The sequence below is a fragment of the Jaculus jaculus genome, chromosome 19 (assembly GCF_020740685.1).
Source record: "Jaculus jaculus isolate mJacJac1 chromosome 19, mJacJac1.mat.Y.cur, whole genome shotgun sequence".
NCBI lineage: Eukaryota > Metazoa > Chordata > Mammalia > Rodentia > Dipodidae > Jaculus > Jaculus jaculus.
This window is the reverse complement of record NC_059120.1, coordinates 29,834,307-29,851,117: the sequence shown is the minus strand read 5'-3', so window position 1 is coordinate 29,851,117 and position 16,811 is coordinate 29,834,307. Positions and strand designations below refer to the sequence as shown.

At 43.0% G+C, this 16,811-nt stretch overlaps 1 protein-coding gene across 4 annotated transcripts in view; it reads right to left on the bottom strand.

Annotated features, from left to right (window-relative positions):
• The window catches only part of Slc35a3 (solute carrier family 35 member A3), a 78,218-nt gene that overhangs the window by 55,043 nt on the left and 6,364 nt on the right, over window positions 1-16,811 (bottom strand). For all 4 annotated transcript variants that reach the window (XM_004663949.2, XM_045137958.1, XM_045137959.1 and 1 more), the window contains exon 2: window positions 3,905-4,109. In XM_004663949.2, the coding sequence (XP_004664006.1) occupies window positions 3,905-4,091 (187 nt within the window). In that variant the 5' untranslated portion in view covers window positions 4,092-4,109. The remainder of the gene's footprint in view (window positions 1-3,904; window positions 4,110-16,811) is intronic.

Genomic DNA, 16,811 nt, shown 5'->3' with positions numbered 1-16,811 from the left:
GGACAAAGTGGCACATGCTTCTGGAATTGGTCTGCAGTGGCTAGAGGCCCCGCTGTGCCCATTTTCTCCACCACCCAAATAAATAAACAAACAAACAAAAGATTTTGTGGCTGGAGATATGGCTTAGCAGTTAGGATGCTTGCCTGCAAAGCCTAAGGACTCAAGCTTAGTTCCCCAGTACCCATGCATAGCCAGATGCCCAAGGTGGCATATGCATCTAGAGTTCGTTTGCAGTGGCTAGAAGCCCTGGTGTGCTATTCTCTCTCTCTTTCTCTGTGCCCCCTTACCTCTTTCTCTCCTCCCCTCTCAAGTAAAATAAATAAAAGATTTTAAAAGATTTTGGGCTGGAGAGATGGCTCAGCAGTTAAGGCACTGCCTGCAGAGCTCAAGGACCTGAGTTTGGTTTTCCAGTACCCACATAAAGCCAGGTGCACAAGGTGGCACACATATCTGGAATTTGCAGTGCCTGGAGGCCCTAGTGCACTCATTCTCATTCTCTCTCTCTCCCTCTCTCTCTCTCTCTCTCCCCCCTAGGCATAGAAGAATCACTGTGAATTTGAGGCCAGCCTGAGACTACATACTGAATTCCAGTTCAATCTGGACTAGAGCAAGACCCTATCTCAAAAAAAAAAAAAAGGGGGGGCTGGAGAGATGGCTTAGCGGTTAAGCGCTTGCCTGTGAAGCCTACGGACCCCGGTTCAAGGCTCGGTTCCCCAGGTCCCACGTTAGCCAGATGCACAAGGGGGCGCACGCGTCTGGAGTTCGTTTGCAGAGGCTGGAAGCCCTGGCGCGCCCATTCTCTATCTCTCCCTCTATCTGTCTTTCTCTCTGTGTCTGTCTCTCTCAAAAAATAAATAAATATTAAAAAAAAAAATTTCCAGGTGTGGTGGCACATGCCCTTAATGCCAGCACTTGAGAGATAGAGGTAGGAGGATCACTGTGAGTTCAAGGATAGCCTGAGACTACAAAGTAAATTCCAGGCCAGCCTGAGCTAGAGCAAAACCAAACCTCAAAAAACAAACTGAATAAAAAGATTTTTATTCATTTATTTGCAAGCATAAAGAGAGGAGATGGAAAAAAAGAGAGAGAGAGGAGATGGGTGCAGTGGGGGTGGAATGGGCACACCAAGGTCTCTTACCCTGCAAACAAACTCCAGAAACATGCCCTACTTTGTGCATCTAGATTTATTAGGGTACTGGAGAACTGAACCAGGCTGACAGGCTTTGCAAGCAAGCACCTTTAACCACTGAGCCATTTCTCCGGCCCCAGAATTTTTCCTTAATTTAACTAGAAAAAAAAATTTAATACTAGTTTATTTTTATTTTCTAAGACAGAATTTTAAATAATCCATGACATCATAGTTTTCAGTCCCTCGGGGAAGGCCTTGTCCTACTCCATTACGGCAAGCCAGCAGTATTGTTAGAATTCACTTTTATCAACCTGAAGGTATCAAATTGAATCTTGTAGCTATAATTTCTGTGACTGTTAGTAAGACACCATCCTTTACCACTATGGTGCTAGAAGATCAAACCTAGGGCCTGGTATATACACCCTTAGCCCAGACCATCTTTTCATATATTTCAATCACTCAAGTTTCTTTTTTTACCCATTTATATCCTTTGCATCTTTTCAATCATCTTTTCAGAATTATTTTCAATTCTGGAGCCTCATCAGCAATGGTTACATATCTTCTTTCAGAATGTGGCTTGTCCCCTCACATGACTTGATACAGACATTGTTCACTTTACTGTATTTCCCCAAGATTATCTATTTTTTTTCTTTAAAGTATATTTACCTTTGTATTTGTTTGTTTTGGAAAGACTGCTGATGTCTGCACAGTACCGTGAAGAAAGAATGCCGATGACATATACATCACACTGCTAAAATAACAAAGCTTAAGGGCATACAAATTGGTCCAATTAAAAAAAATAGCTAGGTGTGGTGGCACATGCTCTTGGGAGGCCAAGGTAGGAGGATCATTATGAGTTCAAGGCCAGCCTGAGGCTACATAGTGAATTCCAGGTAACCTGGGCTAAAGCAGGACCTTACCTTGAAAAAAAAAATTCAAGGGGCTAGAGACTTGGCTTAGCAGTTAAGACATTCGCCTACAAAGCCAAAGGACCTCGGATTGATTCCCCAGGACCCACGTAAGCCAGATGCACAAGGGGGTGCATGCACCTGGAGTTCATTTGCTGTGGATAAAGGCCCTGGAGCACCCATTCTCTCTCTCTCTTTCAAATAAATAAATAAATAAAGCATTTAAAATATTTCAAAGCCAAGTGTGGTGGCTTATCTATAATCACAAGAAACTGCACATAGTGGATATAATCCCAGCACTCGGGAGGCTGAGACCAGCCTGGGCTACATAGTTCAGTTGAGTCTAGGCTAAAGTGAGACCCTGTCTCAAAAAAAAAAAAAAAAAGCTAGGCATGGTGGCACACGCCTTTAATCCCAGCACTTGGGAGGCAGAGGTAGGAGGATTGCCGTGAGTTTGAGGCCACCCTGAAACTACATAGTGAATTCCAGGTCACCCTGGGCTAGAGTGAGGCCTTGCCTCAGAAAACAAAAAAAAAATGTCTGAGAAACATAAGTTCAGAGTTGGAAAGATGGCTCAGTGGTTAAAAGCTCTTGTTTGCAATGCCCAGTGGCCTGTGTTCAATTCCCCAGTACCCATATAAAGCCAGATGTACAAAGTGGTACATGCATCTGGAGCTTGTTTGCACTAGCAAGATGCTCTGATATACCTCTTTCCTTCCCACCCCACCCCCACTACTTGCAAATAAATAACAAAATATTTCTTTTAAAAAAAGTTAAAAATAAGCTGGACTTGGTGGCAACGCCTTTAATCCTAGCACTTGGGAGGCTGAAGTAGGAAAATTGCCTTGAGTTCAAGGCTATCACATATAGTGAATTCCAGGTCAACCTGAGGTAGATGTCAAAAAACCAAAAATAATAATAACAATAAAGTTCAAAATAAGCTAGGTATGGTGGTGCACACCTTTAATCCCAGCACTTGAGAGGCAAAAGTAAGAGAATCACCCCGAGTTCAAGGCCAGCTTGAGACTGTATAATAAATTCCAGGTCAGCCAAGTCAGTCAAACCCTACCTTGAAAAACCAAAATAAATAGATGATAGATGATTGATAGATAGATAGATAGATAGATAGATAGATAGATAGATAGATAGGATAGAGAGATAGATAGATAGATGATTGATTGATAGATAGATAGATAGATAGATAGATAGATAGATAGATAGATAGATAGATGACAGATAGATAGATGATAGACAGACAAAAGGAAAGTTAAAAATATACCAAAACAACCCACTGAAGTGTCCATTTACAGTGGGTCAATATATGCCCAAGGCCCTGAGTACAATATTCAGCACCACCACCCCAAGAGAAAAGGGGAAGCTGGATCATGTGGCTCAGCAAGCATGAAGCCTTGGGTTCAATCTATAGTACCAAACAACAAGGTATATGAATTGGGGCTGCAAGATGGCTTAGCAGTTAAGGTGCTTGCCTGTGAAGCCAAAGGACCCAGGTTCAATTCCCTAGTGCCCACATAAGCCAGATACACAAGGAGGCACATGTGTCTGGAGTGTTTGCAGTGGCTGGATGCCCTGGCGTGCCCATTCTCTCTGTGTCTGTCTCTTTTCTCTCTATCTCTCACTCTGCTTGCAAATAAATAAATAAAAATAAATATTTTTTAAAAGATACATGAATTGTATGGCTTTGTGTCCATACTAATACTGCTTTAATATCTGTTTTACATGTTGAAATGGTCTTGAGCCTAAGATAATAATGCAAAAGATCAAATATGTCTTTATAAATCAAATATACTTACATGCATGTAAATTAAACTAGTTATAGTAACTAAAAAATTAATAGCTAGATACTTACTACTGTCTTTGTAAACTAATATAATGCAGGCCATTATCTTCAAAAGTTCAGCCACAACCACTGCAGTAGAAGACAGATAACGAGGACCCTCCTCTTTTAAAGTCCTAGAATAACGCATGGTTAGAACCAAACTTGTAGTCTGAAAGACCAAAATTCCCAAGGAAAGATATTTTAGGTTGGCAGCCATTGTTTTATCTTCATTTGCCTGAAAAACAAAAAACAGGGCAAATTAATCAAATTATAATATATGGAAAATAATAGCCAACAAAAGCCTTCTGGCTCCAAATAAGATGGCGAAAGCATCCTATTTTTTCTAATCACAACAAGAAAAAAAAAAAAAAAAACTGGACTAAAGACAAAGTAAGCTGCCTGAAGACTGCAGGGCAAATAGGCAAACTGGAGGGATGAATGGCCAGCAATGAATTCTTCGGAGATTTCTTGCCACCTGTATATTCCATCCTGAGTGCTACAGTAGCTCTCATCCTGAAATTGTCAGTAAGTTAGAACAACATAACTGCCTTAGGAAAAGTCTGGTTTCTCTAGCGCAAGGATTAAGAACAGCAGCTCACCCAACTGGAACAGAGCCTTGTCCACCATGCACACCCTGAACCAATTAGAAGAGACCCTCCCCTACCTCCAGAGTGTGCAGGACAGCTCTGGTGGCCATCCGCTACATATGAAGTGAGTATCTGTAAAGAGGAGGACCCTTCCTCCTCCTAAGGGGCTAACTACTAATAGAGACATCTCAGAATCTGTAATGTCCAGGACACAGTTCAAAAGGAGCATACTCAGCAAAAACCAAGACAAATCTCGCTGAAAAGCCAAAATTAACAGATAATAATGCAGACAATTTCAAAGATACTGTCATAAAAATGTAGCCACAAGCCGGGCGTGGTTGGCGCATGCTTTTAATCCTAGCACTTGGGAGGCGGAAGTAGGAGGATCACCATGAGTTCAAGACCACCCTGAGACTACGTAGTGAATTCCAGGTCAGCCTGGACTAGAGTGAGACTCTACCTCGAAAAAAAATTTAAAAAAAAAAAAAACCTTTAAATGTTCTACCAAAGACACTAAAAATATGAAATGGCAATCAAAAAAAAAAACAAAAAAAAAAAAAACAAAAAACAGCCGGGCGTGGTGGCGCACGCCTTTCATCCCAGCACTCGGGAGGCAGAGGTAGGAGGATCGCCGTGAGTTCGAGGCCACCCTGAGACTCCATAGTGAATTCAGGTCAGCCTGGGCTAGAGTGTGACCCTACCTCGAAAAATCAAAAAAAAAAAAAAAAATGAAATGGCAAACTACATCATTGAAGAAAATATTCTGTGTCCAGTACACATATGACAATGGCCTGAATCCATACTAAGTAGAAAACAACACAATGTTTCCAGAAAAAAAGATATTTCACCAACAAAGACAAATGAATAGCTAATACACATATGAAAAAAATGTTTCTCAAACTAAGTAGAAAACAACACAATGTTTCCAGAAAAAGATATTTCACCAACAAAGACAAATGAATAGCTAATACACATATGAAAAAAGTGTTTCTCATACTAAGTAGAAAACAACACAATGTTTCCAGAAAAAAAGATATTTCACCAACAAAGACAAATGAATAGCTAATACACATATGAAAAAAATGTTCATCACAGCCATAAGAGAAATGAAAATTGAAACCACAATGAGAAACCCCTACTAGAGTGGCTAACTTCTTTGAAACAGAATCTCTTTTCTTTGTTGTTTTTGAGATAAGGTCCAAATCTACAGATCAGACTGGTCTGGAACTTACTGTGTACCTCAGGCTGGCCTCCAACTCACTAACCCTCACAAGCAGCTGGAATCATAGACAGGCAGCATGCTACCCAGCTCTAGCATGACTAACTTTAAAAAGGCAATACCATCAAGTATTAGAGAGTATTTCAAGCAAAGAGAACACTTAACATTGCTAATGAGACTGTTTGGTAGTTACTTATTAAAAGCAAACAGCAGGCTGGAGAGATGGCTTGGCAGTTAAGGCACTTGCCTGCAAAACCAAAGGACCCAGGTTTGATTCTCCAGGACCCATGAAAGCCAGATGCACAAGGTGGTACATGTGTCTGGAGTTCATTTACAGCAGCTGGAGGCCCTGCTGTGTCCATGTCTCTCTCTCTCTCTCTCTCTCTCTCTCTCTCTCTCTCTCTCTCCCTCTCTCTCTCTTCTCCTTCTTTCTCTCTCTCACAAATATATAATAAAATAAAATAAAAAAGCAAACAGCAACTTGGATAGGTGCTGCATACCTGTAATCTCAGCATTCACAAGGAAGGAAGAGGTAAGAGACTAGTCTGAGCTACATATGGAGTTTTAGGCCAATCAAAGCTACACAGTGAGACCCTATGTCAAAAAATCAAGAATAGGACCAAGAGAATTGGAGAGATGCCTTAATAGTTAAGGCCCTTGCCTGCAAAGCCAAAGGACCCAGGTTCTATTCCCCAGGACCAACATAAGCCAGATGCACAAGGTGGTGCAAATATCTGGGGTTCATCTGCAGCAGCTGAAGACCCTGGTGTGCCCATTCTCTCTCTCTCTCTCTCTCTCTCTCAAATAAATAAATTAAATTAAATTAATTTTTTTTAAAAAACAGGGCTGAGGAGATGAGTCACTTGCTTGCAAAGCCTAAGTGTGACAATGCCCTGGCACCCACGTAAAGCCAGATGCACAAAGTGGCACATGTGTTTGGAATTTGTTTTCATCTGCAAGAGGTCCTGGTATATCTTTCCTCGTATTCTCTCTCTCTCTCTCTCTCCTTATACATAAACAAATAAAAATGTTAAGAGATTGAAAAGATAGTTCAGTGTTTAAAGGTACGTGCTTGTAAAGCTTCCAGGTTCAATTCCCCAGTACCCACTGAAAGCCAGATATAGAAAGTGACACATGTATAGAATTTGTTTGCAAGGACAAGAGGCCCTGGTGTGTACATACTCTATCTCTGTCTGTCTCTATCTTTCTTTCTATCCCCTATCTAACTATCTGTCTGTCTATCTATCTATCTATCTTCTATCTCTAGCTCAAATAAGATTAAAAATATTTTAATAATATTTATTTGCAAGTAGAGAGAGATAGGAGACAGAATGGGTACACCAGGGCCCCCAGGCATTGAAAATGAACTCCAAAAGTATGTTTCACCTTGTGCATCTGGCTGTATGTGGGTACTACATAGTCAAACCACAGTCCTTAGGCTTTGCAGGCAGGTGCTTTAACTGCTGAGCCATGTCTCCACCCACAAAAAAAGAAAAAAAAATCTCTTTTTAATTTTTTTCTTTTTTTTTATTTTTTGAGGTAGTGTCTTGCTCTAGCCCCAACTAACAGAATTCACTATGTGGCTTCAGGCTGGCTTAGAAATCATAGTGATCCTCCTACCTCAGCCTCCAGAGTGCTAGGGTTAAAAGGCATGCGCCAACACGCCCAGCTGAAAAAAAAAAAATTATTTTTTAATCAAAAACCCACAGAGGGCTGGAGGGATAGTTTAGCAGTTAAGACACTTGCCTACAAAGCCAAAGGACCTATGTTCGATTCCCCAGGACTCACGTAACCCAGATGCACAAAGTGACACATGCATCGGGAGTTTGTTTGCAGTGGCTAGAAGTCCTGGTGCACCCATTCTCTCCCTCTCTCTCTCTCCTACTCATCTTCTTTCTGTCAAAGAAATAAATATAAAATATTTTTTTAAAAAAACACAGAATTAAGGACATAGTTCCATTAGTAGAATACTTGACTAGAATATAAGAAGTCCTGGTGCTAAAAACCTAATCAAAGGCCCATGGCAGGGGAGGTCATGAGCCCTAGGGGTATAATGCCTGCTGTTGTCTGGCTAAATGCATATATTATGCTCACCCAACTGCCCTGTAAGCACTTCTCTTAATGTTCATATATTAATACTACTCTCACTTTTCGTTAAGAGAATCTCCTTTTTTCAGATGACGGTGACATTGGGATGATTCAGAAGGCACCTTGGTGCTGAGAAAAAGTGACAAAGGAGTGCTCGGCACTAAAATATCTATCACACCTTCCAAGTCTCAGGGTCCATTGCAGAAGAGGTGGTAGGAAGAATGTAAGAGCCAAAGGAAGGGCAGGACTATTTACAATGCAATCTGCCATACACAAAATAGCCTGGATATTCATGACAAGGATATTCATGCCTGGTGCTACCTACACAAGACCCTCATAACAGGAGGAAAATATGATGACATCAAATAAAACCACAGATTAACCACTGGGACCTCATGAAATTACAAAGATTTTGTACTGCAAAGGACACTGTGAATAAAGCAAAGAGGCAACCTACAGAATGGGAAAAAATCTTCGCCAGCTATATATCTGATAGAGGATTAATATCTAGGATATACAAAGAACTCAAAAAGTTAAATAATAAGGAATCAAACAAGCCATTTAAAAAATGGGCTATGGAGGTAAATAGAGAGTTTTCAAAGGAAGAAATACAGATGGCATATAAGTATCTAAAAAAATGTTCTACGTCCCTAGTCATTAGGGAAATGCAGATTAAAACTACATTGAGATTCCATCTCACTCTTGTCAGATTGGCTACTATTATGAAAACAAATGATCATAAACGTTGGCGGGGATGTGGAAAAAGAGGAACCTTTCTACACTTTTGGTGGGAATGCAATCTGATCCAGCCATTGTGGAAATCAGTGTGGAGGTTCCTAACACAGCTAAAGATTAATCTACCATATGACCCAGCTATAGCACTCCTAGGCATATATTCTAAGGACTCATCTCATTTCCTTAGAAGTGCATGCTCAACCATATTTACTGCTGCTCAATTTATAATAGCTGGGAAATGGAACTAGCCTAGATGTCCCTCAACTGATGAGTGGATAATGAAGATATGTCACATTTATACAATGGAGTTCTACTCAGTGGTAAAGAAAAATGAAGTTATGAAATTTGCAGAAAAATGGAGGGATCTGGAAAGGATTATACTAAGTGAGGTAACCCAGGCCCAGAAAGCCAAGCGCTGCATGTTCTCTCTCATATGTGGATCCTAGCTACAGATGATTGGGCGTCTGTGTGTGAGAAGGAAAAAACTCAGTAGCAGAGGCCAGTAAGCTAAAAAAGAGATACAAAGGGAAGAGAAGGGAAGGGAGGAGGGTACTTAATAGGTTAGTATTGTATATATATAAGTAGAAGAATAGATTAATGGGGGTGAAAAGGCCCAAAATGAGGTCAGGGGAGGAGATTAAGTAAAGGAAAGGTGGAGGGAGGGCTAATCAAAATCTGAGAGGATATAAATAAATCAAATGGAATCCTTCAGTTTTGGACAATGGAACACTCAGGAGCCATAGATGGTTGCTAGAAAATTTTCAGTGCCAGGGATGGGTTACCTTCCAGTGAGTTGTTGGCCAGGGAGGTCCCTGATACCCCAAAAACATTATAGGCCATTGCCGAGGCCCTTGGTTTCCCACCAGGAATCAATGGTAAGACCCTATTGCTGAAGACTCCACATACTTGGGCTGCAAGGCCACTGAGAAATCTTGCTGGAACTGAGCTGATAACCTCCTCCATGTAAACCAGCTAACAGAAAGCTGGAAGAAGCCACTCTACATGCAGTTCAATGGGAGACAGAGATACCACCAATGAAGATACTCAACAATGGACACTGCAAGCCTTATAATTGGCCAGCCAGCCCAAGTGAACCAATGGGTGCAATAGTGCCATGTCTTTCATGGTGGAAATCAAATGCCCCCCAAATGGACTGGAGGCCCGCTCCATGGGAGGGAATATATCCCTGATACTGAAATTTTAAAACAGGGGTAATTATGATACCTAGAGGTGTAACATCTGCTGATGTCTGGAAAAATGTATATACTATGCTTATCAAACTGCCCAGTAAGCACTTTTCTTAATATTCATACCTTTCTTTTTTTTTTAAAAAAAAAAATTTTTTAATTTATTTATTTATTTGAGAGCAATAGACACAGAGAGAAAGACAGATAGAGGGAGAGAGAGAGAATGGGCGCACCAGGGCTTCCAGCCTCTGCAAACAAACTCCAGACGCATGCGCCCCCTTGTGCATCTGGCTAACGTGGGACCTGGGGAACCGAGCCTCGAACCGGAGTCCTTAGGCTTCACAGGCAAGTGCTTAACCGCTAAGCCATCTCTCCAGCCCATTATTCATACCTTTCTATCAATGCTACTCTCACTTTGGGTAGAGAATCTTCTCTTTTCGGATGGCAGTGGCCTTGGGACGACTCAGAAGGTATCATGGTGCTGGAAAGAAGTGACTAGAGTACTGAGAAACATCTCGATCACACCTTCCAAGGCTCAGGGTCTAATGTGGAAGAGGTGGAAGAAAGAATGTAAGAGCCGGGCTGGAGGGATGGCTTAGCGGTTAAAGCGCTTATCTGCAAAGCCAAAGGATCCAGGTTCAACTCCCCAGGACCCATGTTAGCCAGATGCACAAGGGGGCGCACGCGTCTGGAGTTCATTTGCAGTGGCTGGAGGCCCTGGCACACCCATTCTCTCCCTCTCTCTCTCTGCCTCTTTCTCTGTTTATTGCTCTCAAATAAATAAACAAACATGAACAAAAATTAAAAAATGAAAGAAAGAAAGAAAGAGGGAAAGAAGGAAAGAAAGAAAGAAAGAAAGAAAGAAAGAAAGAAAGAAAGAAAGAAAGAAAGAAAGAAAGAAAGAAAGAAAGAGCCAAAGGAAGGGTAGGACTCCTTACAACGTGCTCCCTCCAGACATAAAATGGCCTGGATATCCATGACCTCACAGTGCCTGATCTGGCATTTAAAGTTTTTAACAACAGAGATGGAACTGGAAAGATGGCTTAAGTACTTGCCTGTGATGCCTAAGAATCCCGGTTCAAGGCTCAATTCCCTAGGACTCATGTAAGCCAGATGCACAAGGTGGCACATGCATCTGGAGTTTGTTTGCAGTGGCTAGAGACCCTGGTGCACCCATCCTCTCTTCTATCTGCTTCTCTCTTTCTCTGTGTGTTGCTCTCAAATAAATAATTAAAAATAAACAAAAAAAAATTCACAACAGAGAGGATCAGGAACAGACTGAGTGGCCAGAGACAGGCAGCAGTCCCAGTTCCTGGCTGGGGCCTTAAGGCTTCCTACAAAGAAGGCGATGGGGGGCCACAATGCTCACCACCAACACCCTGCTTCAAGCGCAGCCACACCAGCCACTGGGCAAAAACCTGCCACAGGCCACGCCCGCTGCCAGGGCCATGACCTCACTGCAGACTTGCCGGACACTGGAAGGTTGACTGTCCTTTGCCTCGACAAGACAGGCCAGCCCCTTCCCCTTGTCCCCCACAAGAGTCAATTGCTGATCTTCTGGGCCTTGCAGCCGAAGATTAACGGTGCCCTGGGACCTCAACCCCCACCAACTCACTCCATATTACAATGGAGGAGTCCAGCTGGCAGGAAGGCCTGACCAATACAGAGGCCAGTTGGTAAATCCTGCCAATGTACTCTGGTAAGACTTTTCCCTCGCAGATCTCCTTGTCAGATATTGAGAGCCTATCCCAATCCCCATGCATCACTACCCCCTTAACCTGTGTAGTATGGGATACTCCCCTCTACCATAAATTTCTCATAATACCCTCTTGTCCTGTTCCTCTCCTGGGTAGAGATCTTATGCAAAAACTCTCTGACTTACCACCCACACTGTCTTCCTCCTCATGCCAACCCCCTCCTTTACAAAGGATTCAGGTTTCCCTCTCCCTGCCAGTGAAGTTAATCCCAGGGTGTGGGACACTTCCCTGATGGCACTAGCCTCTCATCATATGCCTATCCTCATCAGACTCAAAAGACCCCATATCCTTTCCCTGCTGCCCTCAATACCAATCTCACTAAAACATCGCCAGGGTCTCAAATCTATTATTTCTCTCCTGCTCCAAGCTGGACTTCTTTGCCCCACTCATTCCCCTTGCAAAACTCCGATCCTGCTTGTTATTAAACCTGATGGGACCTAACTCATAGTCCAAGTCAATGCTGCTGTTATGCCCATTCATTGTCCCCAACCCCTATACTCTCCTCTCTCACATCCCCTCCTCCAGTACTCATTTTTTAGTCCTTGACCTCAAAGATGCCCTCTTCTCCATGCCCCTCCACCCTGATTCCTACAATTGTTGAGCTTTCACCTGGGGGGAAGCCCGATACTCTCATACTGTCTCTCAACTCTCCTGGACTGTTCTTCCCCAGGGTTTTAGAGACAGCCCCCACCTATTCGATCAAGCTCTCTCCACTGACCTTTTGTCCCTCAATCTGTTGCCCATAATACTTTTACAATATATAGATGATTTTCTGCTCTGCTCATCCTCTATCTAGACTACATACTAACAAACTTCTTAACTTTATCAGATCTAAGGGATATCGAGTTTTCCCCAAAATAGCTCAACTTTCTTTAACCCAAGTGAGGTACCTGGGCTTTCTCCTCACCCCCACCTCACAACAACTCACCCTAGACTGCAAACATCTTCACTTTCTCCCCGCCTACTTCTAAGGAAGAAATTCTCTCCTTTCTTGGCTTTGCTGGGTTTCTTAGAATGTGGATTCCAAACTTTCCCCTTCTGGCAAAGGCCCTTTATGACAAGGGAAGCCCTCATGAACCCAAGTCAGAGACAGATGCTGCCTACTTCTGCCTGCGCAATGACCTTTTGGAAGCTCCAGCCCTTGCACTTCCAGACTTCCAACAGCCTTTTCTTCTTTATTCCACAGAAAAAGGGGGTATGGCAGTGGGAGTTCTGGGCCAAATGAAAGGCCCATCCTTCGCCCCCGTAGCCTCTCTCTCTAAACAACTAGAAACCTCTGTCCAGGGCTGGCAACCATGCCTACATGGTCTTGTTGCAGCTGCTCTTCTGGCCCAAGAGGCATAAAATTCACTTCTGGACAACAACTCACTGTCTTCCCCCTCCCCACAGACTTAAAGATCTACTCTCCAACTCTTGTCTGTCTACTCTGACCCCATCTAAAATTCAACTCTTTCACATCACTTTCCTTGATAACCCTTACATCACACTTGACTCTTGCCCCCCCCCACTTAACCCCGCTACCCTCCTGCCTCTACCAAAACACCTTACACACTGCTGCTTAGAGACCCTAGAGGAACTCACCTATCATAATCCTAGAATCTATCTATCTCCTCTCCCCAACCCTGATCACACCTGGTATATAGACAGCAGCTCCTCACGGGGCTCTTAAATAGCAGGCAGGGTATGCTATTGTCTCAGCTGACCACATAATAGAGACTGGCCCATTGCCTAAGGGGAGTACACCCCAAAAGACTGAGCTGATAGCTCTCACTAGAGATCTAACCTTGGCATAAGACAAAACAGTTAATATCTATACTGATTCTAAATATGCCTTCCATATTCTACATAGGCATGCTGCTATCTGTAAGGAGAGAGGCTTCCTCTCAGATAAAGGAACCCCCGTTACTAACGGACCCCTTATCCTTAAACTGCTCCATGCCTCCTATCTTCCAACAAAGGCGGCTGTCATTACTGTAGGGGACACCACCTAACCTCACCTGTGGCCAAGGGAAACTCTTTTGCAGACAGAGTCGCCAGGGAATCCAGCCTCCACAGCATGCACTAAGCTTCAGCCTTCTTCCTTGCCCCTACCTCTCTCACTCCTTTATACACACCAATTCTAACAAAACTCGGAGCCACCCAGGACCACAAGGCTGGCTACTCCTGGGGGACCTCTACTGCTTGCCTGATCTCCAAGCTACTACCATCCTGACCCACCTACATAACCTGTGTCATGTGGGAGCCTGCCCTTCTACAAAGACTCCTGACCCCGCTCCTTTTCCACCCTTGCCTCTCCTCACCTCTGTGACTCAGGCTTGCTCACTCTGCACCAAGGCTTTTCCACAAGGGGGAATCCGTTCCCTCCCTCTTTCAAGCCCCACCAACACAGGGGCTCACTTCCTGGGGGGGGGGGGAGTTGGGGGGGGACTGGCAGATAGATTTTACTCACATGCCTCCTCACAAAAAAACTAAATACCTTCTCACTATGGTGGATACTTTCTCAGGTGGGTTGAAGCTTTTCCTATGACAGGAGAAACTGCAAACATAGGCACCTCTCATATTCTTGAGTCTATTTTGCCCTGCTTTGGGCCTTACCATCCTATCACACAGATGCGCATGCACACACGCACACATCACATAATGCATATATTTCATTAATGTATACCACTATTACCACCCTCCTCCAAGTTCATCAGGATTACTAAGACATTAGCTATATATATATGCATATATTCATTATTGCATTAAGGACATACATTAAGTGTTTAAATACTCAAAAATCACACAATAATGATCTCTACTCCCCTTTTCAAAGTCCTGATAGACAAATTTGACAATCAGTTGGCTAGACTGACATCCAGTGCTTTACTACTGTGTAATCAGTATGCTCATTAGGTCTGGGGATAAAGCCTATCATTCCATAGAGAAAGTATCTGTGCTTTGTTGTTACAACTCCCCAGCCATTAAAAGTCATGAAGTTCAATGTTTACTCCATGTTTTAAAATACAAATCAAGGGCACTTGCCTGCAAAGCCTAAGGACCCAGGCTCAATTTCCCAGAACCCACGTAAGCCAGATGTACATAGTGGCACATGTATCTGGAGTTCATTTGGAGTGGCTGAAGGCCTGGCATGCCCATTCTCTCCCCCCCTCCCCAATAAATAAAATATTAAAATACTCATGAAGTCAGACCTGGTAGCATACCTGTGTAATCCTAACACTCAGGAGGCCGAGGCAGGAGGATTATATATGTGAGGCCTGACTGGGCTACACAGCAAGATATTAACTCAAAAAGCCAAAAGCCAAGCTGGGCGTGGTGGCGCAGGCCTTTAATCCCAGCACTTGGGAGGCAGAGGTAGAGGATCACTGTGAGTTCAAGGCCACCCTGAGACTACATAGTTAATTCTAGGTCAGCCTGAACTACAGTGAGACCCTACAAACAAACTCCAAATGCATGTACCATTTTGTGCACTTGGCTTTACGTAGGTACCATGGAATTAAATACATGCCATCAGGCTTCACAAGCAAGTGCCTTGAACTGTTGTGCCACCCCTCTAGCCACCAACTTCATTTTATAAAAAACAAAAAGGTGAGCCATATGTAGTGGCACATGCCTTTAATCACTGTACTCGGGAGGCAGAGGCAGGAGCATTGCCTTGAGTTCAAGGCCAGCCTGAGACTACATACTGAATTCCAGGTCAGCCTAGGCTAGAGTGAGACCCTACCGCTAAAATGAAAAAAAAAAAGAAAAAGAAAGAAAGAGGTGGCATAATTTACACTATTGATATGATCAATATTGATTCTATAACCAGAATAATAAATTTCATTAAATTAGTTCACTCTTTTTGTTGCTTATTTTTCTTTTTTTTTTTGTTATTTTTATTTATTTATTTGAGAGCGACAGACAGGGAAAGTGGCAGAGAGAGAGAGAGAGAGAATGGGCACGCCAGGGCCCCCAGCCACTGCAAACGAATTCCAAACGCGTGCACCCCCTTGTGCATCTGGCTAACGTGGGTCCTGGGGAGTCGAGCCTCAAACCGGGGTCCTTAAGCTTCACAGGCCAGCGCTTAACCGCTAAGCCATCTCTCCAGCCCTTATTTTTCTATTGTTGTTTTAAGACAAGGTCTCACTTTATAGACCAGGCTGTGTCAAACTTGCAACAATCCTACTTCTCCTTGTGTCACCACCACAGGTGCTGCTACACTCTTAAGTACTTACAAAAAGCTAAACTGGGGGGCTAGAGAGATGGTTCAGTGGTTAAAGGCACTTGTTTGAAAAGCCTGCTGGCTCAGGTCCAGCACCCATGTAAAATAGATGGAAAACCAGATGCAAACTGATGCATGCATCTGTGATGCCACCATGCCTATGACAATGGGCAGTGAGGCCAGGAGAATCTGAAACTCATAAGTCAGATGTTCCTTTGTAGTCTGGCTATTCATTTACAGTGACGAGAGACCTGGTCTCAAAGAAGGTAGAGAGCACAGACAACTCAATACTGTCCTCTGACCTTTATTCATATGCCAAGACATGTGCTCACACACAAATAAGTAAATAAAAGTTTTTTGTTTGTTTTTTTTAAAGAAAAAACTCTTACAGATGGTAATGTGGCACATTGGTGTAGTGCTTGCCTAGCATGTACAAGACTCCTGGGTTCAATCCCCAGCCCTGATGAAAAGAAGAAAAATCTTGGTTGAATGAGCTGGGCATGGTGGCACATGCCCTTAATCCCAGCATTTGGGAGGGAAGCAGAACAAGGAGGATTGCTGTGAGCTTGAGGCCACCCTGAGACTACATGGTGAATTCCAGGTCAGCCTGGGCTAGGAAAAAAAAAAAATCTTGGTTTGCTTACTTGCTTTTGTTGTGTGGTGAACAAAACCCAGACCTGTGGACATGCTAGCTAAGCCACATCTTCAACCAGTTTTTTCCTGCCTACAAGCTCCTATTATATTCTAAAGTAAACTTTTCATTGTTTCTCCTTCCCTTTCTTCCTCAAGGAGTTAAGTGTCTGTTTCCACAAGACAATGTCACCTGTATGTAAGTTACAGGGCTGTTAATTTTTAACTTGTTTTTTCATAAACTACAGAATTTTCATTATTACATTCAAGTAAAATCAACACTATTCAAATATTTCCTCAACTATACAAATACAAAACCTACTTGAAATCCAATTTATAGATTAAAAGCTTGTTCATTGCCAGGCATGGTGGCACACGCCTTTAATCCCAGCACTGTGGATGAAGAGGTAGGAAGGTCACTTTGAGTTCAAGACCAGCCTGATACTACACAGTGAATTCCAGGTCAGCCTGGGCTTAGAGGGAGACCCTGTCTCAAAAAAAAAAAAAAAAACTTATTGATGCTCAACAGA